This window comes from Rhinopithecus roxellana, chromosome 4 (genome assembly GCF_007565055.1).
Source record: "Rhinopithecus roxellana isolate Shanxi Qingling chromosome 4, ASM756505v1, whole genome shotgun sequence".
NCBI classification, from domain to species: Eukaryota; Metazoa; Chordata; class Mammalia; order Primates; family Cercopithecidae; genus Rhinopithecus; species Rhinopithecus roxellana.
This window is the reverse complement of record NC_044552.1, coordinates 114,007,358-114,035,098: the sequence shown is the minus strand read 5'-3', so window position 1 is coordinate 114,035,098 and position 27,741 is coordinate 114,007,358. Positions and strand designations below refer to the sequence as shown.

Genomic DNA, 27,741 nt, shown 5'->3' with positions numbered 1-27,741 from the left:
AAGTTTCTCTTTTTGAGGCAAGTAGGCACTGAAATGTCTGTCATTTTATCACAGAAGAGAAAGACTTTTGCTGAATTATATTTTTTCTTATAAAGTATTTAATCCAGATGCTGTCCTGCAGAATCCACCCCTCCCCATATTTTCAGTTATACTAATCAGCAAATCATTCCATCTTTATCTGTTGCTCAAGTATAGAAACTTGTTTCTAATAGCTTCTCACTTCTTCCTTTTACTTTTTTTCTCTCCCACCCCTTTATTATTTATTTCTCTCTACTGAATTCTCTTATTATTTCTTTATATCAAATCATCTCAACCCTCACATGACTCAAGATGAATCAGCTTAATTTTTTCTTTTAAGTCCTCTGCATCATCATCAGTGATAAAATGAAGAACCATATAATGATAGCCTTTGGTTTGACCTTGGAAACATGTATGGGTATCTCTTTCATGTTTAGTGACATGAACCTACTTCTTCTCCCTGCACTTGAAATATTTTTGCATTTGTTACTTTTCCCTTAGAAGCCTAAAATATATCACACAGTTGGTTTAAGATTAGGAATGAATAAATTTATCAATTCTGAAGAAGACAGATGCTATATGAATAGTTTAATATCCTTCATTATTATAAATATATAATATAATTCATAAAATATAATTAAATGTTGGGGTTGACAATATCCAGAATTCATACCACAGACCATGCTATTGGTTTGACTGTGTTCCCCAAAGTTCATGGGTTGGAAAGTTAACCCCCAATACAATAGTTCTGGGAGATGGGGCCTGATAAGAGGTGATTAGGTCACAAGGGCTCTGCTCTTATAAATGGATTAACGTTGTTATCGTTATCCTGAGAGTGGCTTAGTTATTGGGGGAAAGGTCTTGTTGTAAAAGTGAGTTCTGCCCCCTCTGTCTCTCTTGCTCTCTTGAGAGCACTTTCTTGTCCTTCCACTTTCTTAACAACTAGAAGGTGCTTGCCAGATGCCAGTGCCATGCTCTTGGACTTTCCAGCCTCCAGAACTGTAAGAAATAAATATATTTTCTTTGTAAATTACTCAGTCTGTGGTATTCTGTTATAGCAACACAAAATGAATCAAGACAGACTGCAAATTCATAAATGCACAGCAATGATGTCCTGGATTCAAAGGATGTCTTATTTTTAAACATTAAACAGCAATTTTTGGAAGAATGTTCCTATGTTAATGACTTAAACATTTTTTATTCTCCAAATATTTTTGGTGAAATAAAATCAATAGTATCTCATTTTAAAAGGTATATTTATATATAAGCCTCTTAAATATAAAAATGAATACAAATTATAAGGAAATCTAAAAAGTTAATTCATTGATAACACACACAAAGCCAAAGCCCAAAAGGAAACAAACCAGTATCTTCCATATATTAGTAGTACCACTTCAGGATTGCTATCAGCCTTGAGTAAAAGAACTTTCTCACTCCCCCTGCCAAGTAGTGGTTTAGACACCAGAGTTTATTTTCACCTAAAAGAAGTCCAGCCATACGTAATCCAGGGTTGGTGTTGTTGTTCCATTAAGTCATCTGGGATCCTACTTCCTTCTGTCTTTCTGTTTGGCCATCCTCAGTACATGGCTTCTATACACAGGATCATATCATGGACCAAGATGGCTTCTGTAGCCCCAGCCATCATGTCTGCATTTCAAGCATGAGGAAAGTCAAAAGAGGGCTGAGATGTCTCCTTAGTCTTAAAAGACACTTCTTTTTACATTATATTGACCAGGACTTACATAGCCACAAAGAGGCTGGGACACGCAGTCTTTGTTCTAGACAGCAATGCAGCTAGCAGTAATATAATACAATCAGCGTTCTATTAAAAGATGGAAAAAATGAATACTTGGGAAGCTAATAGAAGACTTTGTTACAGCGACTAAGGCAGTGTAGTGAAATTGTATCATGCTTATGAAGACCTTTCAGCTATGACTGGGAATATCCTACCTTATGGCTCCATCCTTTCCCTATTTATAAATCAGATGCTCATTTTCTCAGCTTTCTTATTGCATATAGGACATAGCAATGTGGCTTAGGTTCTAAGTCAGAAACTAACACCCGAGACTTTGATTTGGAAATAAGTAATGTGAAAAAGCAAACGCCTGTGTGGAATCCCTTTTTGTGAGGTCAGCAGCAGAGTATCAAACTTCTTGAGGTGGTAGGGGCAGACAGCCATTCTCAGAGACAGTCGGGTCTGTGTCCTGTGCCTTGGCTGTGGTGTCTCCAGTTGAGCCATCTTATGGCTTAATTTGGGTTTTCTTGGGGAAGTAGCCTTGAAGCCAGTATTTCTTACATTTGGATAGAATCAGAACCACCTCTTATCCCTTTCTGCTTCAACCCTTCACAGAGTTTTTGGTGTTTGTACTTGTATCAGTTTGCTAGAGTTGCCGTAACAAAGTACCACAAAACAGGGTGGCTTAAATAACAAAAATTTATTGTCTCACAGTTCTGGAGGCCAGAAGTTCAAAATCAAGGTTTTGATAAGATTGATTTCTTCTGAGGACTGTGAAGGAAAGATCTATTCCAGGCCTCTCTCTTTGCTTATAGGTGGCTGTCTTCATGTTCACATGACATTCTTCCTATATGCATGTCTGAATCCAAATGCCTCTTCTTATGAGGACACCAGTTATATTAGATTAGGAGTCACCCTAATAAATTCATTTTAATTTGGTTATCTTTTTAAGAACCCTATCTCCAAATAAGGTCACATTCTGAGTGAGATACCTACTGGTGGGTAGGACTTCAACATGTGAATTTTGGGAGGAGAAAGTTCCACATTACCTCAGAACACTCACTGATCCAGACATGTCTTAGGATATTAAGTTAGGAGCACAGTATCCCCAAACCGAGGGATAATACTGAAGACTCTTCTCTTCCATGCTATGTTCCAAACATGACTTTGAGGCTCGAAGGTCAAGGATGAATGTGGAATAACCACCGATTTTTTTTTTTTAACAGGGAAGGTATTTGCACAAATAAAATGAATTCAGGCCATTATAATTGATTTAAGTGCAGACCACTTTTGGTGGTTCCTATCCCAACTGAGAAGAGTAGAAAGAGTTTTATTCAATGCCACAGAAGTACCGTTTTTTCAAAATTGTGAAGCCTGTGGATTTCTTAGGTCTAGCAAGGTACCGCTGTAGCTTTGAAGATTCCAGGCAGCTATTTAGATTGTACACCCTGCAACTCAGCACATTCTCTCTAGCCCATCCCTGGTATAGCTTCTTAAAAGATCACAGAAGCAAAGAACCTGTTTTTGCTTTTTTTTACCTCTCAGATTTGAGAGCATGTACACATACCCACTGACTGTCTCACATCTCTTCTCCCCTACTGGACTTTAAAAAAAAATCTTATTTTTGAATAACATTTTATTTTGAAAAGTTCCAACACATACAAAAATAGACAGAATATTGTAACGAATTCCCATGTACTTATCACTCACTCAATTGGATAATTATCAACTTGTGGCCAATTTTGTTTCATCTATACACAGTGGTTCTCAACGGAGGGTAATTTTCTCCCTCAGGAACATTTGTCAATGTCTTGCACCACAATGGGGGAGGGATATTACTGGCATCTAGTGGGTAGAGACAAGGATGCTGCTAAATATCATACAATGACAGGACAGCCTCTACAACAAAGTCCAAAATGTCATTAGTGCTTAGGTTGAAAAATCCTGATCTATACCTCTACTCATTGCCCTGTCACCTTAGAATTATGTGAAGCAAATCCCAGACATCATATTTCTTCTGTGAATATTTCAGTATGTATCTGAAAAATACGGATTTAAAAAACATAACCATACTAAAATTATTTCATTTAAAATTAACATTAATTCCTAATACCATTGAATATCTAGTCAGTGTTGTAGAGATATCAAGGAGGAATGTATAATGACCTAGTCTCAAAAATCACACACCGTCACTTGTGCCATATTCTCTTTGTTACAAGCAAGTGATTAAATTTTGCCCACACTCAAGGTTCTGCTTTTTGAGGTGTGAATTGTTAAATAATACGTGGACATATTTTTAAACCACCACACTCTTTAAATGTCTTTAAATGTATTGGTCCCCCCTCCCTCTCCCTTTCACCTTGCAACTTACTTGTTAAAAATAAAAATGATTTGTCCAGTAGAAGGTCCCACAATCTGTTTTTGTTTTGTTTTGTTTTTGCTGATCAGGTCCCACTGATTTGTTTATCATGTTCATCTGTCCTCTCTATTTCCTATTATGAGAACAATCAGATTCAGGTTTGATTTCATTTATTTGCTTGCTTGCTTGTTTTGGCAAGATTGTTTCACAGGAGGTGTTGTCTTCTTCCATTCAGAGGCACATAATATGTAGTTGTCTTGCTTTTTGTGCTGCTAGCCGTCACTGATGATCATTGCCTGGATTCATTATTTCACTAAGGGTTCTAAAACAATAATACTTGAATTCCCAAACTCTTTATTCATTTATGAGATAGAATATGTCTATAAAGAGAGGCTTTCCTTCATCAATTATTTGTTGCCCTGAGCTATGCATGACTGTATCTTATGTGACTGCCCAAGTAGCCTCTGGTGCCAGAAGTCCTGCTCCATTTAATTTATCATATACAATTCCTAGCCTAACAGTACAAATACATTATCATAGGGCTCGGTAAATGGTGGGCATAGTATCATTATAAGAATATTATTAAGTAACATTTCTGAGTATGTCCTACGTCTTTGCTCTGCTGAGCACTTGAGAAGTAGGTCTTTTTTATTACTCATATTTTACAGATAAGGAAACCGGAGAATAGAAAGGTTACCCTTGCTCAAGTTCACGTGGCTAAGTGTTAGAAGAAGGATTTGAATCTAGGCACTCTGACTGCAGAGCCCACTCTCTCAACTACTTGGATGTCCTGTGGTAACTTAATCATTTGCATAGAGAAGAACAGATATGTGACATCAAGTAAGCCCCTTAACGCAGTGAGGTCAAGTGTAAATGGCCTGGATTTTAAACCCAGAATGACGTGAAAGGAATTCTGTCTCCATTGTTTACTGTATGACCCCAATAAGCTTCTCAACCTCTTTGAAATTTTCTCATTGGTAAAAAGTAGATAAAAAATTCTACCTCATAGTGTTGTATGATCATTCAACCTAATAGCCTGTTATGTGTTGGGCATTTAAAAAGTTATAAAAAATGTGTGTGCTCAATAATTAAAAGACAAATAACCCAACTGAAACATGGGCAAAGGACCTAGATAGACATTTCCCTAAAAAGGATATATGAATGGCAGAAAGCACACGAAAGTATGTCTGAGCATTATTCATTTAGTCATTAGGGAAATGCAAATCAAAACTACAGTGAGACACCACTTCATCCCTACTAGGATGGCGATAATTAAAAAGACAGATAATAAGTGTTGGCAAGGATGTGGAGAAGCTGAAGCCCTTATACACTCCTGGTGGGAATGTAGAATGGTGCAGCTGCTTTGGAAGACAGCTTGACAATCCCCCCAAAATTAAACACAGTTATTATATGGCCAACCAATTCTACTCCTAGGTATACATCCAAAAGAAATAAAAAACAGCTGGGTGCAGTGGCTCATGTCTGTAATCCTAGCACTTTGGGAGGCTGAGGTGGGTGGATCACATGAGGTCAGGAGTTCGAGACCAGCCCGGCCAACATGGCGAAACCCCGTCTCTACTGAAAATACAAAAATTAGCTGGGCATGGTGATGCACACCTGTAATCCCAGGTACTTCGGAGGCTGAGGCAAGAGAATCTCTTGAACCCAGGAGGTGGAGGTTGCAGTGAGTCGAGATCGTGCCATTGCACTTCAGCCTGGGCAACAGAGCAAGGCTCCATCTCAATAAAATAAAATAAAACAAAACATATATATATGTGTGTGTGTGTATATATATATACACACACACGCACACACATACACACACACAGAGACACATACACACAAACACGTATACCAATGTTCAAAACAGCATTACTCATAATAGCAAAGGCCTATCAAGTAATGAATGGAAAAATAAAATTTGAGATATCTCTACAATGGAATATTATTTATCCACAAAAAGGAATGAACTCTTATAAATGGATGAACCCTGAAAACATACTAAGTAAAAAACCTCAAAAGACCACATGTTGTATGATTTCATTTAGATAATGTCCAGAATAAGCAAATCTTTAGAGACTGAAAAACGCTGGTAGTTGCCTAGAACTGGAGAGGTTGGGGATGAATGGGGAGTGGTAGCTACTGGGTACGAGCTTTCTTTGAGTGAGGGAGATGAAAATGTTCCAAAATTAGCTTGTGGTAATGGTTGTACAACCATGTGAACTGTGAATATGCTAAAAAAATTTGTACACTTTAAATGGGTGAATTTTATGGCTTGTGAATCTCAATAAAACTATTTAAACAATATCTTTGTGTGTATGTACATAAAATTTACCTTTTGTAACCTTACCAAAATTTTAGATTGTGATTATTTATGTGTTGGAAAGGTTATCTGAATGTTCATCCTACCGTAAAATGAAGGATATATAAAATTCAACTATACTTTCAAGAAATTGAAATGTATCCTCATTTGCTCACGCATATAAATAACATGAGTATGGATAACATGAGTGATAGCGTTGCATCAGACACATAATTAGTGGTGACAGTAGAAGAACACACAGATCCTACTAGTGAACTTTCTAATTGCTATTTGAAGATGCTGGCTATGAACATAAATTTGGCTCTTAGTTGTGACAGAAGCAGAAAATTTTTATTGTTTGTTTATTTTGCTATCATGGTGATCACTGGATCAACTTCAACTGCTCACAGGTTCTCCCAGGGACTACCAAGGTATCTGCCAGGCCAGCTTCCTCTGATAATGCACTACTTTCCAAAAAGTTTAAAACTAGATTTGGGGGTAAAGGAAAATCCTGTGCCTCCTGAACACAGATTCACAAGTTCTTTCTTTATGAGGCGGGCTAGCCTGGGGGAGAAAGAAGGTTTTAGGAATTGAAGGAGAAAGAAAACATTCCACTCATGGCTTGACATGGTTGTGGGGTGGGGGGATCTTGTCACTCTGTCACATGGTCATCCCCTTTATCCAGAATCTCCTTTGTAGTTGGAGAACACAGCTTCTCACCATGGCTAAGCCCGTGGTTAGCAGGTGTTTCTAGAGTGAGTTTGGGAGACTAATTTTGCATAGGAATTTATTATAAAAATTGCTGGTTGTCATCTCTTTTTCATATTTCCACATTACCATCCTTTTATTTCTTCCTTCTTTTCCCCTTGCCCTCATACAGATTTTAAAAATGTAATATCAAGAATAACTTATTATTAAAATTTTTTTGTAGACACAGGGTCTCATTATGTTACCCAGGCTGGTCTCAAACTCTCAAGCAATACCCCAGCCTCAGCCTCCTAAAGTGTTGGGTTTATAGGTGAGAACCACCACATCCAGCAAGAATAACTTTTAATTGGAAATATACTCTTATGGTACCAAATCCAAAATGATACCAAAAGTGTATAGTGAGAAGTCTCTCTCCTATCCTGAGCTCAGACAACCAGAGTCTGTCACTTTTCCTGGGAACCAATGTTTGCAGATGAATCAGAAAGAAAGAAAGAAAGAAAAGAAAGAAAGAGAGAGAGAGAGAGAGAGAGAAAGAAAGAAAGAAAGAAAGAAAGAAAGAAAGAAAGAAAGAAAGAAAGAAAGAAAGAAAGAAAGAAAAGAAGAAAAGAAGTATCTGCTTTCCCCCTCATTCTTTTGTTCAGTGTTCATCTGTCCTTTCTGGCTTCTCTGCTCCTCAAGGACTAAAAGAGGCTGTCACTTCTCTTTGCTTAGACAACTGTCCCAGCCTCAGTTCCATGTTGATTTTCAGGTTTTAAAAGGCCTTGTGGGCCGAGCACCATGGTTTACGCCTGTAATCCCAGCACTTTGGAAAGCTGACTTGAGCCCAGAAGTTCCATACCAGCCTGGCTGGAATCTCCAAAACATAAATAATAATAAAAAAAATAGCCAAGTGTCATGGCTCACACCTGTAGCTTCAGCTACTCTGGAAGCTGAGATGGGAAGATCGCTTCAGCCCAGGTGATCAAGGCTGCAGTGAACCATGATGGACCACTGAGCCATGTGAGCCATGATTACTCCACTGCCCTCCAGCTTGGGTGACAGAGCAGGAGGTTGGGGGAAGCTTTGTCAGTTCAGCTCAGAAACCCAGCAGCTACTTCCAGGTGGAGATCTACCACACTATATATCTACACATAGTCTTAATTATATAAATACATATTATGATCGTGTTTAACATAGCATGTGTATACTTTACACACACATTCATATGTCAAAATACTTTCATTGATTTATTTGGGTGTGAAGTCTTCAACATACAAAAAATTTCTTTTGTGACTTTTCCCCTCTCTAATTCGAGTACCAAATTGTTCTTATTATTGCTCCAAGAGAGGGTATGTTATTTAGGGTGGGTGTGGGAGGGTAGAGATAAAAAGAAATGCATTCAGGCTCTTTAAGGAAAAGAAAAAAGAAAAGAAGAAAAGGGGGAAACACCGTCTGGGAATCTCCAGAACATCTTTATTTCGCCTTTTAACTCTCCGCCTTTCTGATTAAAGAGTTCAGACCTGCTCCCCCGCCCGCGTTCAATTATTCCCCAGCATCTTTTCTCAGAAGCTGTCACCACCACTTGCAGAACCGCAGCCCCATCGTGAGCCATTAGCCCGGTTGTTTCCCTTTTCGCTTTTCTTTCCTCAGTTTCTCCTAGAAATCTCTATAAATCTCCCCTGAAGGAGGAGCGTCCGAGCGGGTGGAAGTCCGAACACAATGCAACCTGAGAATTTCTGTCACTCTCTGCATATGCTCCTAAGTGCTTTAATCCCAATTAGGGGCGGCTGACACACGGTCCTATTCATTCCCATCAGCTCTTGAATACATTTGCCTAGAAATGAACTTCACAAATAGAGGCGCTCCTAAATGTGCCCAACAGCAAGGAAAATCGAATTGAGTGCGGGCTCATTCGGCAGCGGCCGGCAGAGAAGCGCTGAATGTGGAGGTGCCCCGAGACATTGCAATTCAGCAACACGCTCGCTGACTTTTCTTTGCACCATGTCAACCGAAAGAACCAAGAAATAAGTTGGAGAACTCCGGTTAAAAGGCAACTTGAGAGGGATTCTGAATACTTTTATTGAGCCGTTTCCAACGGAGGACTTAAAAAACAACAAAAAAGGCACCACAAAACCCACCAGCGGCGTCCGGGCTGCGTGCTGGCTGCCACTTTGGAGACTCCCGGTCGCCGCTCATCCACCGGCCACGCAATTAAGGGGAAAATGGCCTCATCGCCGGCGTGTCATCTGGTGGCGTTCCCAGAGCCCATCGCCGCCGCCCTATTCAGACCCGGCCTTAATGTCCCACCCGCGCCTCGGGGGCCGCGCAGCTGGTCAGAGCTGACCCGACCGCCCGGCCCGCGCGGACACTGTCGGGAGATGCAGCCTAGGCCACCCCCGCCCAACATTCGGCTACTGAAAGCGGGGCTTGCAGGCCTCTCTCCGCTTTCCCCAACCTCCATCGTCTCGGGTCGCTGACCCCGAGCTGCTCTCTGCATCCCCGGGTTCAGGACTCCTCCGGGCCCAGTTTCGGGATTCCGTGCCGACCGGGGAGGGAGGGGTGTTTGGTGAGTCACCAGCACCAGGGTCTCCAAGACTCAGCCCTCCCCACCCCCGCCACCCCTCAGGACAGCTCACTCGGTCCCCGTGGGGACCTGAAACTCAAAGCCTATGAACAACGGTGACGAGCAGCGCAGGAGAAGTGTGGTCTGAAAGAAGCCGCTTGTCTCAGCGCCAAAGTCTTAAGGGGCTCCTTTCCTCTAGGCGGAGTCCAGTCAGGTCACACGTGCTCGGCGCCGGCAGCATTCCCAGCTCTTCGCTCATTCGCGACTATGCACCGGGCGGGGCCGCCCCCTATCACTGCCGGGTCCGAAAGGCGCGCGCTGGTGGGACTTAGCTCTTCGCAGCCTGCCGCTCGGAGGGCCGGCGGCTGCTGGTGAGCATTCCAGCCTTGTTAGGGCAACCTGTTACCGGAGCGGGAGCCTTGCCCGAGCGGTTCCACTGTGGGCAGGGAGCAGGACCGCCCCTAAACCGCTTTTCCCCCGCACCTCGGTGTAGGAGAGATTTCGCTTTAACAGGGCCTCTGGACGCCCATTTCAAGTCGATGAAAAAAAAAAAAAAAAAAAGCCGAGTGGAATGTTTTGATTGAGTCTCAACATTGTCTTTGAATAAGGCTGAGACCATGTAATTAATGTGTCTTTTTAATAAGGGACAATACGGCCGTTCAAGCTATTTAATTTCATTTAATTTTCCATCCCATTTGCTGCACAGCCCGCTTTTACTTTTAACACCCAGCCTTTCACGGCCCATCTTGCTCCACTGGGCACATTAGATTGGTTTCACCCTTGCTTTTTAGGGGAGGAAAAATAAAAGAAAATGTGTTCCTTTTCTCTTTTGTGGACAATTTATTTCACTTGGGGAACTTCAACTCTGAGCCACAGGACAGAATAAAACTCGGCGAGCTGGTTTGAATGCCTCTGGCGCAGTCTCTTTCTTCTCGCGGGGCTGGGAACCAGTCACAATTGGCTATATTAATAAATAACTTTCCTCACAGTCGGCCTTTACATGGTCCTATTGATAAAATTGTTCGCGTGTCGTTCACGCTTTTTCACTCATTAAGGAGGGCCGGGGAGGCGCCCCGAACCCAGGCCCAGCGCTCGCCCCTTCCCGTTTGCAGTGCTGGTAATTTAAACTGGGTGTCATCCCGGAGTCGCCAGGCCAGAGGTTAGAGGGACATGTTCATGGCTTAAATTTATTGCCCTGACTCTTCGGAGAGGCTTCCTCTCCTCCTTCCCTCCCCCCGGCTTTTGCCATTCATGGGCCGCTGGATCAAAGGCTCCCTCTTCTCCGTCGAGGGCAGTCTTCGCAGCCCTCAGAGGCGCAATTGGAGGCTTCTGAGGAAAAATCAGTGGCAGCTCCCTCAGAAAGTGACCTGGGCATAGTGTGGCTGCACGGTCCCAGAGGCCACAGTGTGTGGCCCTCCAGACCTTTCTTTTTTTTTTTTTTTGGAGACGGAGTCTCCCTCTGTCGCCCTGGCTGGAGTGCAGTGGCCGGATCTCAGCTCATCGCAAGCTCCGCCTCCCGAGTTTATATGCCATTCTCCTGCCTCAGCCTCCCGAGTAGCTGGGACTACAGGCGCCCGCCACCTCGCCCGGCTAGTTTTTTGTATTTTTTAGTAGAGACGGGATTTCACCTTTCAAGCGACTCTTCTCTGCCTCAGCAGCCATGTATACACAGGCTCTGGAGTTGGCCCGAGGCCAGCCATCCGTGTGTCCTCTCAGGGTCTGACTTGAGACGTTAGACTTGAAACCTTTGGCCTGACCTGAATTCTCCCATTGGGCAAACAACCAGTTTTGGAGCTTCCAGAATGCACTCACTCTACAGATTGTTGTTACAAACGGAAGTGAACCGCGGAGAGGGAGTAAAGGGTCTGTTTGTATCCATCATTCCCATTTTACAGAGGAGGAGGCCGAACCTCCGAAGCAATCCACTAAAGGTTCCCTGAGTCTTGAGTGGGAGAGCACAGAGTGAATGATCCTGAGTGTCCCGGACCTGCCCAGTGTGGTGAACATAGGTTTCGAGTGAGGGGCACCACACGGAGCTTCTCTGAAGACCTCCTCAGATAAACTGCTGAGTTGCAGGTGTCGCCACCTTGCGTCCTGCCACCCTTGCTAACCACAATCGCTCCAGCACCTTCAGCCCACAAAGCTTCGAGAAGCTAGCAGCGTGGGCACTGCTGAGGGCCCTCCGCCCTTTTGTGCAGTGGCTGGGCCTCTGGCGCTAGGCTTGGAAATACACCACCACTCAGGCCTCTCTTGGAAGAACTACATCGGGCTCGGGTGCTGGCTGCATAGGATTGGGGGAGCTGTGCCCAGAACTAGCAGCACGCGGCAGGTGCCGGCAAGAGTCACAAATATCTGATGAATTTGATTACTTGGCTACTATTTATGAAAATAAATGTCCACACGCTAATTGGAGGTTTCCCTAAAAGAAAACGGGGAGCTTTCCGGTTTAACTCTGAAGTACAACGTCTTGTTAGTTCACAAAGTAGCTGTAAGAAAGAGTTGTCCCAAACGCCCACCTCGCCCCCTTCTCTACAACCTTTAACAGATTGCGATGATTTCGTTTTTATTTTAGTATTATTTTTTAATAGAAAAGTCCAGGTTGTTGGTTTTAGGGGAGTTAGTCCAAGGACCTCTTCCAGGGGACGTGATCAATAATAACCCACTGTTAGAACTTCTTCTTCAACCCTGGGCCGCGGACCGGGGGGCAGGATCCCCTTTCGAAACTGTTGGTTTTGGGGTCGTTTCCCATTCTCCAGAGAAAGTGCAGGCCCGGGGTGTGCCCGAGAAAAGTGATGCACAGTTGACCTCGCCTTCTCAACTTGATCTGGAGGTTTCATCATATTTTGGGACGAAATGGGACAGAAGTGACAATTCAAGCAGTTCTAAATAGACGACTGGCCTGAACCCATTCCCCTGAAATGGTAATATGGTCGTTATTTAAAAAGTGTAGGTATTTTCTGGTGTTTTCCCATCAAGTACCTGCCTAATTTCTGTATGGCACACGCCAGAAATCAATAGAAGTTAACAAGTCCTCCAAACAGTCTCCATCTCTTTGTTTAATCTCCTTTACAATAAAGCCAAGGGGAGAGAATTAAAAATCTTTGAAGTAGACCAAGGCTCAAAGGAATCAGCCAAGTAGACTTAAAGTAGTCACTTATTTCCCAAAACTGGTTTGTCGGGGAACAATAAAAGGAAGTAAAATTTATGGAGAAATTATACAGTGGATTTGTCACTTAAAATATCGTAACTGTCTCGAGGACAATACCCCATGCTGAGGATTAATGGTCCCGCCGGACCTTTGATTCACCAGTGCCTTTTCTTCGCCCTTGACAAATTGGATTTTTAGGAATGGGAAGGTCGCCTGGACCATTGTGTGCTAGCCATTCAGAGGCCTCGATTATGCAGGGGGCTGAGGGAACCACTCCATGTGACCCTCTCGGGTAGGACTCTGCAGCTGCTTCGCAGCGCAACTCTCTCACCAAACTACGCGCCCTTGCGCTTGCGGTGCCAAAAGGCTCCCGCCCGGATTGAAAAGGCGCAGTGCATGCCCGCCCGCGTCACTCCGCGGGCGGAGGACGCACGTCGGGGCGCGGCTCCCTGGCTAGCGCGCAGCTCCAGCTCTGTCACTCGCTCCCTTCCGAGGACCTGGCGCACCCGAGCGCCTGCCTGGGGGCGGCGACAACAATGCACGGAGCCGCCAGAGCTCCAGCCACCAGCGTGAGTGCCGACTGCTGCATCCCGGCCGGCTTGCGCCTCGGACCGGTTCCTGGTACCTTCAAGCTGGGCAAGTACCTGTCAGACCGCAGGGAGCCCGGGCCCAAGAAAAAGGTATTGACCATTCAGACCTCCGCCCACTACTGTTCGCCTCTCAGTGCCCTGACCCGGGAAAGGGCTAGAGAGAGAAAGTGGAGGAAGGGAGTGATTGAGTCGTTACCTGCTAATTCTGCCGGGTGGAAGGGGACTCCTGTTATTCTGAGCAAGTAGCCTCTTTAACTGTGAGAGCTGGACGGGTCGGGTTGAGAGGAGGGGATGTGGCCGAGAGGGTACAGCCCTGGGTGGGGTGCACTGAGGGCTGTAGGTGCCGGGACCATCCGCAGCTTGTGTTTTCCCTCGCGCTCTCGGGTCTCCTCAGAACCCAGAAGCCCACCCCCGCACCCTGACCTCAGCTCTCTCTGCAAAAGCACCCTCTTTTTGGGGGTGCAGGGCATCGAGAACCTTTCTTCCCTTCTGCCCTTCAATATGTTAATTTGAGGCGTAATTTCGCCTTAAAATAATTTAATTTTTTTTTTCCCGGAAAAAAAAAATCTTTGGGAGGCTCTCAATTCCCAGAATCTCCTCAGATATATATTTTTTTCCCTTGCCGATGTCGGCTTGTGGGTTTGGGGTATATGGAGAGAGGATGAGCAAGGTGCTGGCTCTGACGCGGGCTCCAAGGGCGAGGGGCGCCCATCCGCGCGGAGCACAGGATCAGAGCGCCTGCAGCCGGGCTCTGAGAGTTCAGAGTCCCAACCAGCAGGCGCCAGGGCCAAACCACTAGCTTTGACTCCCACACCCCACACACCGTTGCGACCCCTGACCAGGAGACTTAAAGCACTCGCCCGCTTTGGGGGCGTCCCAGGAGCCAAAAGTCGGCAAACAGCGACCAGGAAATGAAGGCAGAAGTCTGGGGTAGAAGGAAGGACTTTGGCTTCCTTGGCTTTAGCTTGCTTTGCTTGGAGATTTCTAGTAAGAAAAAGCTCCGGTGTCCAGCCAGCGGGACTTGCACCTCGCTCCTCCTGCAATCACGCCCCACCCCCCCCCTCGCCCCACTACAGTCTAAAGCAGGGTTTGGTGCCCACCGCGCATTCCTCTTTAAACGCGCTTTAATTGCTTTTAAATGGCCTGCCAACTGCAGGCAAGCTTTTCCCCGCTTGGGCTTTGTTCTGAGACTTTCGCTGCAAGGCTCACAGGCACCTAGCTAGGTGCGATGCACACAGAATAGAGGAGGCATGAGAGAATTTTTTTGTTTGTTGGGGGACGCTCTGGGTCCTGGGACTGACCTAGAAACGTCTCTAACCTGGTGTTAGGGCTGCTCTCAGAACTGCCAGTGGGAGAGGTGGGGTAATGTGTGGGGCACAACTTGGTACAAGATGTGCTTAAGCACTAAGGGAGGATGTTCTCAACATCCCTCCCCCCTCCCCGTGTTGCCAAGGTGGGGCGCAGGAAAGTGGTGGTACTGTTAGCATAGGTAGACTTTCCTCTTTCTCCCTCCCCCAAGCCAAGTCCTAAAGAATTCTCCTCCTTCCATAGCCCCTAGTGGTCTGGCCAAACCAAAAACAACCACTTTCCTGTGTTGGGTGGGGGTGGAGGATAAACTTTCTGTCTGGGTTGTGGGCCTGGCCAAGGTGTGGGAAGAACGACCGCTGCTTGTGTTGCAGGTGCGCATGGTGAGAGGGGAGCTGGTGGACGAGTCGGGGGGCTCCCCTCTGGAGTGGATAGGGTTAATCCGGGCAGCCAGAAACTCCCAGGAACAGACTCTGGAAGCTATTGCAGACTTACCCGGAGGACAGGTACTGCGGGCTTCTCTCCACACCCCCTACTCCCCACCACCAATTCAATCTACCTAACCATCCCTGCAGTGGCCAACAATATTAAGAGCAAAGTGCTTTAGCTAGACGTCTCATTTAAATGTCTTGACAACCCTATAAAGTAGATACTATTATTTTTCCGTTTGAAGGGTGAGGGAAGTGAAGTTCAGAGAGCTCCAGTAGCTTCTCCAGGGTCACACAGCATCAGAATTGGGATTTGAACCTTTCTTCTCAGTTGCTTTTTGACCAATTACCCAGGAAATGACAGAGAACTGTTCCATTCCTTGCATCCCAGATCTTCTACCGAGCATTGCGAGACGTCCAGCCAGGGGAGGAGCTCACAGTGTGGTATTCTAACTCCTTGGCTCAGTGGTTCGACATCCCCACCACGGCGACTCCGACTCACGATGAGAAAGGTACCCACTCCAAAAGCGTGGATGGGCAAGAGTCCAGCCCTCCTCCTCCTGTCTTGAAGCAAGTCCCTAGATATAGCTCGACCTATGTAAAATGGAATCCACATTCCCTGTATTTCAAGGCAAAGAGGAGAGGTCGCCACTACCTCCTTAAAATCAACCATAAACGATAACAGTGATAGTAATCTGGCTCACAATGGCAGGGGAAAAAGTACACATTATGAACTTAATGGGGCCATCCTTTTTCTGATGCCTATTCAAAGAGACCATTATTTACTCAATTAAGATAAAAAAAATTAGGCGGGGTAGTTCATGCCTGTAATCCCAGACTTTGGGAGGCCGAGGTAGGAGGATCACTTGAGGCTAGGAGTTTGAGACCAGCCTGGGCAACATGGTGAGACCTCTGTCTCTACAACAAAAAAATAAGTAGCCAGGTGTGGTGGTACATGCCTGTAGTCTTAGCTACTTAGGATGCTGAGGCAAGAGGATCACTTGAGCCCAGGAGGTCAAGGCTCCAGTGAGCTGTAATGTTACCACGGCATGCCAGCCTGGGTGACAAGTGAGACCCTGTCTCAAAAAATAAATAAATAAATAATAAAAAAAGGAGCCTTAAATTGTTGTTACAGTAATTACATGGTGAGTTCCACAGAATATAACTCAAACCTGGAAAGCTTTTACAAAGTCCAAGGACATTTCTTCTCCACTGGCTTTCCAGGAGAACAGTGCATTTCTACAGCATTTTAGAAGTATTACGGTACTTACAGCTGGTCAGTTGGCAGGTACTGAGACCCTTCCATTTAAGTGGCATTTATTCATTTCCCTTTGCCTACTTAAATTGAATCTGGGATGTATCCCAGTTTCTTCTCAGATTTATTTGATCCCTTCAAAGCCAAGAGCGGATTTATGCAAATTAAGGTGCAGTAACTAAACAGAAAAACATTTTTAAACCTACCCTTGAACACTGAAGAACACTTCCTGTGGAAAGAAGTCTAGGAGGTGCTAGAATAGTTAAGGTCTTGGAGACTTCCTTTTCACACACAAAGCTTCCATGGCTTTTTTTCCATGACAATTGTCTGTAATTTCTCCTAAAGACACATTTATTATTTAACATCAAAATAATGAATGCTGTGAAATATTCGAACACGCTGTCTTCCTGAATTGCCTGCTCAATCACATCCCTTTAGAAATAGGTTTAGAGAAATTAATACAAGTATGTGAATTAGGAAACACTTCATGAATAAGACAGAATGAAGTTTATTCAAAACAATGAGTCACTTTGCTTTAAAGTATCATCGTCCTCTGCAAGTTAATTGTTTATTTTGCATGTATAGTATTCAAATTATCCTAAGATAGTTTGTTCCTTGCATCACATTATATTACATTCTCTTGTCAACTTCTTCCAGTAAAAAGAAACATATAATAAAAGCCGCATAGTGGAGAACTCTCAAATCCGCCACTACAGAATTTGGAGGACCACTAACCTTGAGGAGCCAGCCATTTCCACACAGAACACCCTTTCTTAGGTAGCCCCAAATAGTACAAAAGCAACTGGAATAGTGGTCCTTGTGTTTTCCTTTCAGCCAATTGAGCTTATAAACATCATATGGTAACAGGTGTCCAAATAAACACCTTTTTTTTTTTTTTTTTTTTTTTTTTTCCTGGATGTGAGAAGGCATGGGTGATTTTGAACCCTGACTTCCCCAGCTTGGAGAAGTTTGAACTCTTGACTACCTTAGAGTTACACGAAGAGGAGGCAGTCACTTGTTAAATGTGTTTGGTACTCTTGGCATGATTTAGATCTGAGAGTCTGGAGAACATGTCAGTTGGTTAGGATAACTGAAAAAAAGTATATATTAAACGTATGCTGCTTAAAGCTTGGAAAGAGGAAGAAATAAATAGGGATGGCTGCTATTCTCCTAATTCTAGCTAACGTCAGTGGGTTTCAATTTTGTAGTAAGATGGAGGAAAATACTGCCCCTTCACATTAAGAAAAAAAGTGTATTTGGCTTTGCATTAAGCTGAGTCATTCTGCGGCAGACTCGGAAAACTCCCTCCTTCAAAAGGGGTGATGAGAGACAGAAAGGCTCTGAAGTTAGATGGAAGGTTATTTAAGAGAACATACCCACCAAGAGAACCCAGGAGGTCTATTCTTTCTTTTTTTCAAGATTTCTTTTACATGAATGTTCAGTACAAAGTAACAGAACATTGAAATGGTTTTATCTAAGACTTCTATAAAAAATTAGGATAGGGTCTCCATCCTGGCTAACACGGTGAAACCCCGTCTCTACTAAAAAATACAAAAAAAAAAAAAAAAAAAAAAAAAAATTAGGATAGGGTCTCATAGGGAAATACTACTCTCCCACTTTTCTTTCTGCTCTCCTTGGAATATAGTGCTTATCACTTGAGTTTTCACAGGTGTTTCACAGGGGTGGAGGTGGGAGCTACTTGTGTTATGCAAACCCAGCAGTTAATATACATAAAGGGAAGAAGATCTGGAATTTTTCCCTATTGCTATTTCTGTAGTAATATTCCAGAAGTTTGAGCTGCTTGTATATGCAGAGGGGGAATTTAACTTTCCTGTTAAATTTTATGAGACTGATGTATATTTTGGATATTTCCTTGCGGTTCAACTAACTTCTTTCTCACAGACATCTTTCCCTTCAGTATTATCAACCAACCACGTTTTAAAAGAAACCCAACTGCAAGATCATTTCTCTCTACAGCAGCAATATGAACCTTTTAAGTGGAAATTAACTTCTAGTATGTGATCATATATGTGTCTCTCGGTTGTGTTCACAAACTCGGGCAAAATGAAAAAACTAATGCTAATAATACTAAACACAAAAAAAGATTTGACACCAAACACATATGTAGTGCTTGGTAGAGAATTCTGCACTTATTAAAAGCTGAGTATCTATATTTATTTATCGATCTATATCATTTATATATATTCATATAATAAAAAACTAATATATTTTCTCCAAAGACTTTACTAAGCTTGGATTTGTGCAGCTATCTAGGAGTTAATTAATTACCAAGTGGCAGACAAGACAATGCAACATCATCCTTCTTAGATTATCATCATTCTTTATAGAGTATCATGGCATAAGATTTTTTTCTTTTCTTCCAGCAAATTAAATGGGGTTAAAGAGGAAATAAAGATACAAATAATTTTGAAGAATGGCAAATCATAGTCCCTATGTGGTCCTTCAGTTGGTCACGCTCCAGGAAAACCTCAGGCAAAGTGTTTAAGGCTGGAAGGGGGTGGAATGGGTGGGTAGGGGACACAAAAGACATTGTTCTATGAAAAGGAATGATTACATATGGCCTATACATACAGGATATTGTCTCGCCTGGTAATGAGGCGCTCACGACCATTAGATTGGTCTTTGTTCAGTTTATCCAAACTCCTTGACATACGCTACCTATTCTGCAAACGCCAACAGATGGGCCCAGGCACTGCACAGCCTCAACACTTGATTTAAAGCAACAGCTGCTCTTTGCTCTTACCCCATCAGCCTGCCTGAGTGCTGCCCTTCCAACGAAGATTTTGCTCGGAAGGCCTGGAGGAAGTCTTCGTTGGAAAGGTCCCGTCACCTTTTTTGGCCTCTGAGTAGTTCCAGAGGATGGAGACACTGATAAGGATTGGCCATTTGAGGTTTTTCGGGGTCCTTGATACAGTAGGGCTACCGAACTTATATTTCGCCCCCTCCCGATACCGCTGGTCGAAACTTGGCCTTTGCCTTGGGTGCACTGGCGCTTTCTTTTTGTCTCGCTTGTTCGCCTCTCACCGGGTCGCTTTTCCATTCTTTCTTGCCCAGGGGAGGAGCGCTACATCTGCTGGTACTGCTGGAGGACGTTTAGATACCCCAACAGCCTTAAGGCACACCTGCGTTTCCACTGCGTGTTCAGCGGCGGTGGAGGCGGCGCCTTCCTGCACCACGAACACGCGGCTCGCCAAGGCGCCGTCCCAGCAGCTGATGGCCTCGGTCTCTCCCCGAAACCCTCCGCGTCCGATTTCGCCGCGCCTTCCCAGGCAGGAACTTTGCGACCCCACCCGCAGGGCCCGCCACCAGCTCAGGCCTGCGGTGCGCGGGAGGGCATCAAGCGTGAGGCCTCTTCTGCGCCCTCGGCCACCTCGCCGACCCCAGGCAAGTGGGGGCAGCTCAAGAAAGGCAAGGAGCAGCTGGACCGTGCCTTGGACATGAGCGGGGCCGCCAGAGGACAAGGGCACTTCCTCGGCATCGTGGGCGGCTCCTCGGCGGGGGTCGGCAGCCTGGCCTTCTACCCCGGCGTGCGCTCCGCTTTCAAGCCCGCCGGCCTAGCCAAGGCGGCGGCGGCCGCCCACGGCGACCCCTACCGGGAGGAGAGCGGCAGCAAGCAGGGGGCCGGCCTCACCTTGGGCAGGCTGCTGGGCGGGGGCCGGGCGTGCGGGCGCCCCGGGAGCGGGGAGAACTCGGTGGCGGGCGGCGCGGGTCACCACCATCACCACCACGCGCACCACCACCACCATCCGAAGTGCCTGCTCGCGGGGGACCCGCCGCCGCCACCGCCCCATGGCCTGCCGTGCTCTGGGGCCCTGCGCGGCTTCCCTCTGCTATCGGTCCCCCCGGAAGAGGCGTCGGCCTTCAAGCACGTGGAGCGCGCCCCGCCCGCCTCCGCCGCGATGCCAGGAGCGCGTTACGCGCAGCTGCCTCCAGCGCCCGGGCTGCCCCTCGAGCGCTGTGCGCTGCCGCCCCTCGACACGGGCGGTCCCAAAGCCTATCCAGGTGGTGAATGTAGTCACCTGCCTGCCGTCATGCCGGCCTTTACAGTCTACAACGGGGAGCTGCTCTACGGCTCACCGGCCACTACCGCTTATTACCCGCTCAAATTGCACTTCAGCGGGCTGCTGAAGTATCCGGAGTCCATCTCCTACTTCAGCGCGCCAGCAGCGGCCGCCCTAAGCTCCGCCGAGCTGGGCTCGCTGGCCAGCATCGACCGAGAGATCGCCATGCACAATCAGCAGCTGTCCGAGATGGCTGCCGGGAAGGGTCGCGGACGCCTGGACTCGGGGACGTTGCCACCGGCCGTCGCGGCTGCGGGAGGCACCGGGGGAGGCGGCAGCGGAGGCAGCGGCGCAGGTAAGCCCAAGACCGGCCACCTGTGCCTCTACTGCGGCAAGCTGTACTCGCGCAAGTATGGGCTCAAGATCCACATGCGGACGCACACGGGCTACAAGCCACTCAAGTGCAAAGTCTGTCTGCGGCCCTTCGGCGACCCCAGCAATCTCAACAAGCACATCCGGCTGCACGCCGAGGGCAACACGCCCTACCGCTGCGAGTTCTGCGGCAAGGTACTTGTGCGCCGCCGGGACCTGGAGCGACATGTCAAGTCCCGCCACCCTGGCCAGAGTCTGCTCGCCAAAGCGGGCGACGGCCCGGGTGCCGAGCCCGGCTATCCCCCGGAGCCTGGGGATCCCAAGAGCGACGACAGTGACGTGGACGTCTGCTTCACAGACGACCAGAGCGACCCCGAGGCTGCGGGCGGCGGCGAGCGCGACTTGTAATAAGTCTTCCCGGGAAGGGGCGGGGCGAGGACAGAGGAATCGAGGGTCTATTCTTGTAGAAGAGGAACTCCTGGTGGTGGGAAGAGGGACCCAATGGGCAAAACTGTTTTTGTTTTTGAGAGGGCGCCAGATTTGGAACAGTGAGAGGTCCCAGATCTGGTGCTGAAACTCAGAGCAACAGTTCAGAGGTGGCGTAAATCCGGCCACCTGGACAGCTCGAGGGCGACCAGTACCTCCGTACCCCGGGCCTCTGGACTTCTTGAATGAGCTCACCCTGAACCGCCCAGGCGGTCTGCTCTTGGTGTTCAGGATCACATCAATGCGAACGTCACAGCGCCCTCGAGGGCGCACATTTTAACTGCCACGTATTTTTAAGTTGTACTTTTCTGTGGAGGAAATTGTGCCTTTTGAAACGACGTTTTGTGTGTGTATTTTACATTAGCATTTCATTTCTTAGGCAAAACACTAGTCACAATTGGGTAGATGTGACATCCATATACTGATTTCCATTTTATCTGTTCTCATGTCAAAGACTACGCCTTGCCCTATTGAATATAGTGGTAGCAGGTGTACAAATTGGTCAGTTGCAATTATTTATGAGAGAATAATGATAAATGTAAAATAAAGCATGAATCTAAGAGCACGCAATATATAATTTTAAAGAAAATATTCTATTTGGTAGAATACAAATGTGGTGTGTGTTGTTTTATAATGACTGCTGTACAGTGGATATAGTATTTTGGTTTTGGTTCCAGATTGTGCAATCTTTAAGAAAAATAAAGATACAAACGAGAGTTTGTTCACTTAGTGATTTCAGCAGATATTTTAAACAAGTAGTTTAATTTGAAAACAACTTGCGAGGAGACTGCATAATAAAATAAATCATTGGAGACTTGAATAGTTTGACTATTCATAAAATAATGTTAAACAGTGTTGTATTATAAGAGGGAAATATGCCATTTTCAATATGTGCATTTTACAGGCTCCCAAACATCAGGCAAAAGAATTGTTTCCTAAAACCATTGTTAATCATGCTAAATGTTTTCATGTTTACTGAAAGAAGTTCATGACCTTCAAGAAGAAAAACCCCACATATTGTCAAAGTATGGAACAGTAGAATCACTATTTCTTGTCGTGTTCCATTTTGACAGAACTTTCCTTGGGAAGCAAAAAAGGAAACTTGCTCAGTGTCTTTTATGATTCATATATTTTATTAATTCAACAAATACTAAAGGAGGGTCTGTTTTGTTGGAAGTGCTGATCTATTTGCTTTACTCATAAGTTTCTTTTTCCCATGTCCTTCTTCCAATGGTCTTCTGCTGTCAGTATTGGTCTTATCTTACAGAAAAGAAAGCATACTCTTTAAGGTCACGGGGATGCCCATAATTAGAACAGCAAAATTAGAAGCAATGACTATATTTACTGGTTTTTTAAAAAATGCTAGCTAATGGGCAGATATCATAAAGAATATAATTTTGTTGACTAAAATTAGAAAGCACCCATCTTCATCCCCATATACACTCTGGGGAGGATTTCCCTGTGGAAAGTGGAGGCTCAGTTAACCCCTTAGCTAAGGGCAGGTATCTGAAGGGCCCATGTCCGCAGCACTTTTTCAGAGATCAGTTTGAAGATTCTGGTGAGTCACCCAAGGGTCTGGATGTGACGCTAATAATTTAACTCAGTTAAAAATGCCCTTTATTTTCTGAATCCTGAATGATTTGCAAGTCTTTACCTTGTCTTCCTGTTGGCAACACTGCCTTAGTTGCCTGGTGGCTGGCAGAAACATGTTCTGGCACATCACAGCAGGAGGGCATGGGTAGGGGAGGGCATGTGATTTCTATTGGTGGTGATCTGCAAGATTTCTTCTATGAGAAAATGTATGCTAGGAATTATAGGTTTTTAGTGGCAGCTGACCAGAAAATGTTTTGCTTTGTAAAAGAAAGCTAACAGAGAGAGAGAGAGAGAGAGAGAGAGAGAGAGAGAGAGAGAGAATCAACATGAAAATATGGTGACAAAGATACCATCATTTTTTGAGGACCTATACTGTGCCAGGTTCTTATGCTACTTTCAGCTCTTTCCATTCCATAGAAGAGGACCATTGACTTGCCCCACCAGGTTCACAGTTCGTCACACAGAACTAGAAGTGAATTCAAGCATCTGCCTGCTAAATCGGCTCCAAGAGCCCAGAGCTTCTTGGTGTCTGTTTAGTATTGTGGTCCTGCCCTTTGAAGCGATTATTGCTTCAAACCAAATCCACCACTATAGAAGAATATTGGAAAAGCTTTTCTGAAATCAGAGCATGTGAGTTCTCAAGGAAAGTGAGAAAGGCTGCCCAGATTTGAAACATGGGAAACATTTTATCAGCTATCACAGTATTGCCCCCGTCTCCCATTTTCTGGCTCAGTACCAACTCCTGTAACTTATGAAAATGCTCCTAAAAATAAATTGAAAATAAGCCGGTGGCAGTGGCTCATGTCTGTAGTTTCAGCAACTCAGGAGGCTGAGGCAGAGGGCTAGCTTAAGCCCAGGAATTCAAGGCTGCGGTGTGCTGTGATCCTGTCTGTGAATAACCACTGTACTCCAGCCTGGGCAACACAGTGAGACCCCCCTCTCAAAAAATAAAACTAAAATTAGTTTGGTTAAAGGATATACATTTAGAATTTAATAAAACAAAGGACCCAATATTCTGTTTCCCCTTTGTGAATTGATATCTTCTAGACGTTGTTAAAATAGATTCCAATACGAAAAAATTGAACAAAGAGTCTCTTAATCAAAAGTCATGTGTAATTCTCCATAGGTTGCCTCAAATAACTCATATATTTGTTCATGTCTGTGCATACTATCATACGTAATGCCATTATTCATTTTAATGACAAAGTCATATCAGCGATATACAATCAGGAACAATAGTATTGTTTATTTTAAGTGCCTCAGTTGAATTAGTGTTTCTCAGATTACTTCTTTCTGTCTCCTATCACCTTTTCTCTTCTCCCTGTCACCCACCATTCAATTCTTCTTATCTTGGTGACCACAACTGACTTAGAGCGTTATGCTAACGCCACTGGAAGTTTCTGGGATTCTAACGGAATATTTTGTACCAAAAAAATTAAAAAAAAAAAAAAAGATAGGAGGCGTATTCATTTTCTTTAGAAGTGAAAGACTCTAGATTGCTTGAACCTAGTTCGTTTGGGCATTAAACTGTTTTGTTAAGCTAAATACCTCAGACAGACCTGGGTTCTAGTCCTGCCTCTGTCACTTACTAGCTTTGCATCTTGGGCCATTTTCTCTATTGCCTCAATTTCCTCACTTGTAAAACAGGGTGAAATAAGCAATAGGATAGTTGTGAACATCAAATGAGTTAATGCAGGCCAGCAGCTTAGATCACACCTGACGCATAGTGAGTTATCAAACGATATATATATATTTGAAAACCCTAAACTCTAACAACTCTTTGTGTTTTCATTTGGAAGATATCAACCTAAGGAGATAAGGGTTGACGACCTTGTATAACACTAGCATCTTTTTGCAGAACACTCTCCTTGGTTTACTTCTAACCCCCAACTCGCACCAGCTTCAGTAAAAAAAGGCTTTCCATCCTTTTGCTAAGGAGAGACTTCTTTCAGAACTCTTCCTTCTCAGGCCATCTTTCCATTTTAAGCTGAGACAACGGTTCAAATAGTTCTTAGCGGTCAACTGCGTGGTAAAAAGAATTCTCGTTTGTTTTCACTAAATTTTGAAAAGCTTGGCTGGGCATTGAGAGATGAGCTTAAGCAGAAGAACGCAGCGGAGGTGAAAGCGTGTGCATGTCTTCCTGAGCCAAGCATAAGCTGCAACTCCGCAGGATTCTACTCTGGGGAAAGTATATTTAATATTTAGACTCTGAGGGAAGGACGGGAGTGGCTAGAACTACCGTTTGGCGGAGTTACAGGAGTAGTGATGACACTGCTGGTGGGAGTCCCAGAGCCGAGAGGGCGGTGATTGGTTGAGTCTCGTTACTCCGAACGCTCCCATTGGTGCATTCCTTGGAGCCAGGGTTGCTATTGGTGGCGAGTTGGCCACAGCGAAAGAAACCCGGGCCCCGTGACGGCCTCGCCGCTTGGGCTAGTGCGGCGGCGGCCATGCGGAGCGGGAGGTGAGAGTGAGGGCAGCATTCTGTGGCGCGGAACTCCCTGCTCACAGCCCCCGGGGCTCACAGCCCCCTGGTAGCGCTCCCTGGGAACAGGGTTTCTGGGGTCTGGTTGGGTCAGAGGTGCGGGAGTCTCGCCGCGCTTAGGCGGACGGTCCAGGCGTCCTGCTGGAGAGAAGGACCGGGGAAGACCCGCGGTGCCCGGCAGGAGGACGGGAGAGTTTCAGGCCTAACTGGTCCTTGTGGAAACCGCCCGACCCCGCTGTGGAGGGGAGCTGCGGCACCCGCGCGGTGCGCTCTCGCCATCTGCCGCTTTCCAAACGGGAAGAGGGCAGAGGCGCTGGCGCCTACGCGAGGTCAAGAGTGACCCTTGGCCACCCAGGTGTGAGTTGTGAAGAGAAGACTCAACAGACGGCGGGGCCAACGTGTTTAGTTCCAGAAGGAAGCGTGGCGCTCGCTCTGGGCTCGGAGGCCTCCCTACAAAAGATGAAAGGAGGGCTTCTGTCATCTGCGACTGTAGTTTAATTCAAATTAAGCCGTTGTACCACAGACAACTTGTTAATGCCCTTAGCTTGCAAACTCTCCCAAGAGTCCTTCAAAAAGGGACCGAAAGTGGGTGGACTACACGTATACATATAACTCCTCTGAAGACACTAACTTTGTTTCAAGTACATTTTAATTATTTAAAGTTTAACGTTTCATGTAAATGGCCAATAAAGACGAAATCTTGAGTTCATTAAAGAATATAAAAGTCATAGATTTTTTGGTAATTTGAGTTAAACAGATTAAGAAAAATGTTTTCAAGTAGAGCGAGGAAATAAATATCCAAATGTCATGAGCGTTCTCTACTTTTTTCTATCCATATATACTTTTGCATAATTTGATATTGCAAGAAATGGCTATAAATACGAATTTTCTATTCTTAATGCTGGTAGTGCAGCAGTTTTCCTAGAAGTTACTTTAAGTAGAGAATGATTTAAAATCCAGCGTTTCATGGCAAGTTGTATTTGAGTGGGAGACACTTAAATCTAGTGATTTGAGTAGAAAGCCTTAGGTGGAAATGTCTTATGTGACAGGAGATATAGTGAAGATAGATGCAATAGCAGATGGCTTTACATAAGAACACAGCGAAGGTCAAAGATTGTTTTTAATCTTTTTTAAATTCCTGGAAAAAAAAAAGGCAGAAAGATAAGATTCTATACTTGACACTGAGCAGTTGATTCTTGAATTGTCACCTTAAGGGAAATGGAGACGTGACCAGGTCAGATTCAAGCTCTCTTGAGGGCATTGGACTGTAGCAGCACACATGTGTGAGCAACAAAGTGCTTTCAGGTATGCTAAAAGTCAATCCAATGAGAAACAAGTCAACGTAGGATGTCGCATTTTATAAGCTGATTTGTGATTTTTCAGAAAGCATGAGAAAGAAATGCCTTAGCAACCAAGAGAATGTAGAGAAAAAAAAATACATCAGAGGGTTTATGGGATAGGCTTTCGGAATTATTTAAAGCTAACGTGCTGAAATGTGATCTCAGGGTACTGGCGTTGCCATCTATAGGTGTTTGTATATATTCTATGCCCTACATTGGTTTCTAAATCAATTTGTATATTATTGTCTTGAATTAGTAGTTTGAGACTTCATGATATTTATATGGGCTGATATTCTCCTCATAAAGTGGGAAAAAATAGCTTTGCCTCAAGGTTTCCTTGACAGCACTCATTTAATTGAATCTTCATTATCTCATTTAATCTTTATGATAATCTATTTTATAGATAAGGGAAATGGGGCTTGTTTCAATACCAAGCTATAAGTATTCCTAAGATTCATTCCTAAGTCTACCGTCTCCACTCCACAGCCTCATTCTCAACATACTATTAATGTATGTCCTCTTGTTCTATTTATTTATTTATTTATTTAGGGCTCTGTTGTTGTTGTTTGTTTGTTTTTGAGATGGGTTCTCAATATGTTGCCTAGGCTGGTATGGAACTCCTGCGCTTGAGGCATCCTCTGGTCTCAGCCTCCTGAGTAGCTGAGATTACTAGGCACATGATACAACACCCAGCCAAATGACCTCTTTAGAACAGTGTCACCTGATGAAAGAAGTTTCCAGAAATTCAATTTGAATCCTTTGTAACTAGATCCAGTGAATGTTTTATAGGGTGATGATAAGGTGAAATGAAAGATAAGTGGGTTTCCAGGCTTTTTTAGCTGGAACCAGAGTTAAGTTAGAGAACATCTTTGGCTTGTTATGTATTTGAAGTCATTTGAATTCTGGTAAATCCCTGCAAGGCTGTATCCAATCTAGTCTAGGCTTACTTGGTTTTATTAAACAAAAAGATGTGTATAAGGATAGATCTAAAATGGCCCACCTGTGATCCTGAGGACCCTAGGAAGGAAGGTGTAATAGTTTGATTCTGTTGAGAAT

At 44.8% G+C, this 27,741-nt stretch overlaps 1 protein-coding gene across 1 annotated transcript; it reads left to right on the top strand.

The window, feature by feature from the left end:
- The first annotated feature begins 13,087 nt into the window (after nucleotides 1-13,087).
- On the top strand, nucleotides 13,088-22,001 carry PRDM13 (PR/SET domain 13). The gene is made up of 4 exons (XM_010367691.1): nucleotides 13,088-13,492; nucleotides 15,082-15,213; nucleotides 15,527-15,647; nucleotides 19,466-22,001. Exons 1-4 carry the CDS (start codon nucleotides 13,349-13,351, stop codon nucleotides 21,190-21,192), a joined length of 2,124 nt encoding a protein of 707 aa, XP_010365993.1. The 5' UTR covers nucleotides 13,088-13,348; the 3' UTR covers nucleotides 21,193-22,001.
- The last annotated feature ends 5,740 nt before the right edge of the window (nucleotides 22,002-27,741 follow it).

What these genes read in the sequence shown, in the direction of transcription:
- PRDM13 (XM_010367691.1), top strand. Translation starts at nt 13,349, where the DNA reads ATGCACGGAGCCGCCAGAGCTCCAGCCACCAGCGTGAGTGCCGACTGC. An exon ending in AGCCCGGGCCCAAGAAAAAG is followed by an intron (nt 13,493 to 15,081) that starts GTATTGACCATT and finishes CTTGTGTTGCAG; the next exon opens with GTGCGCATGGTGAGAGGGGA. An exon ending in CAGACTTACCCGGAGGACAG is followed by an intron (nt 15,214 to 15,526) that starts GTACTGCGGGCT and finishes CTTGCATCCCAG; the next exon opens with ATCTTCTACCGAGCATTGCG.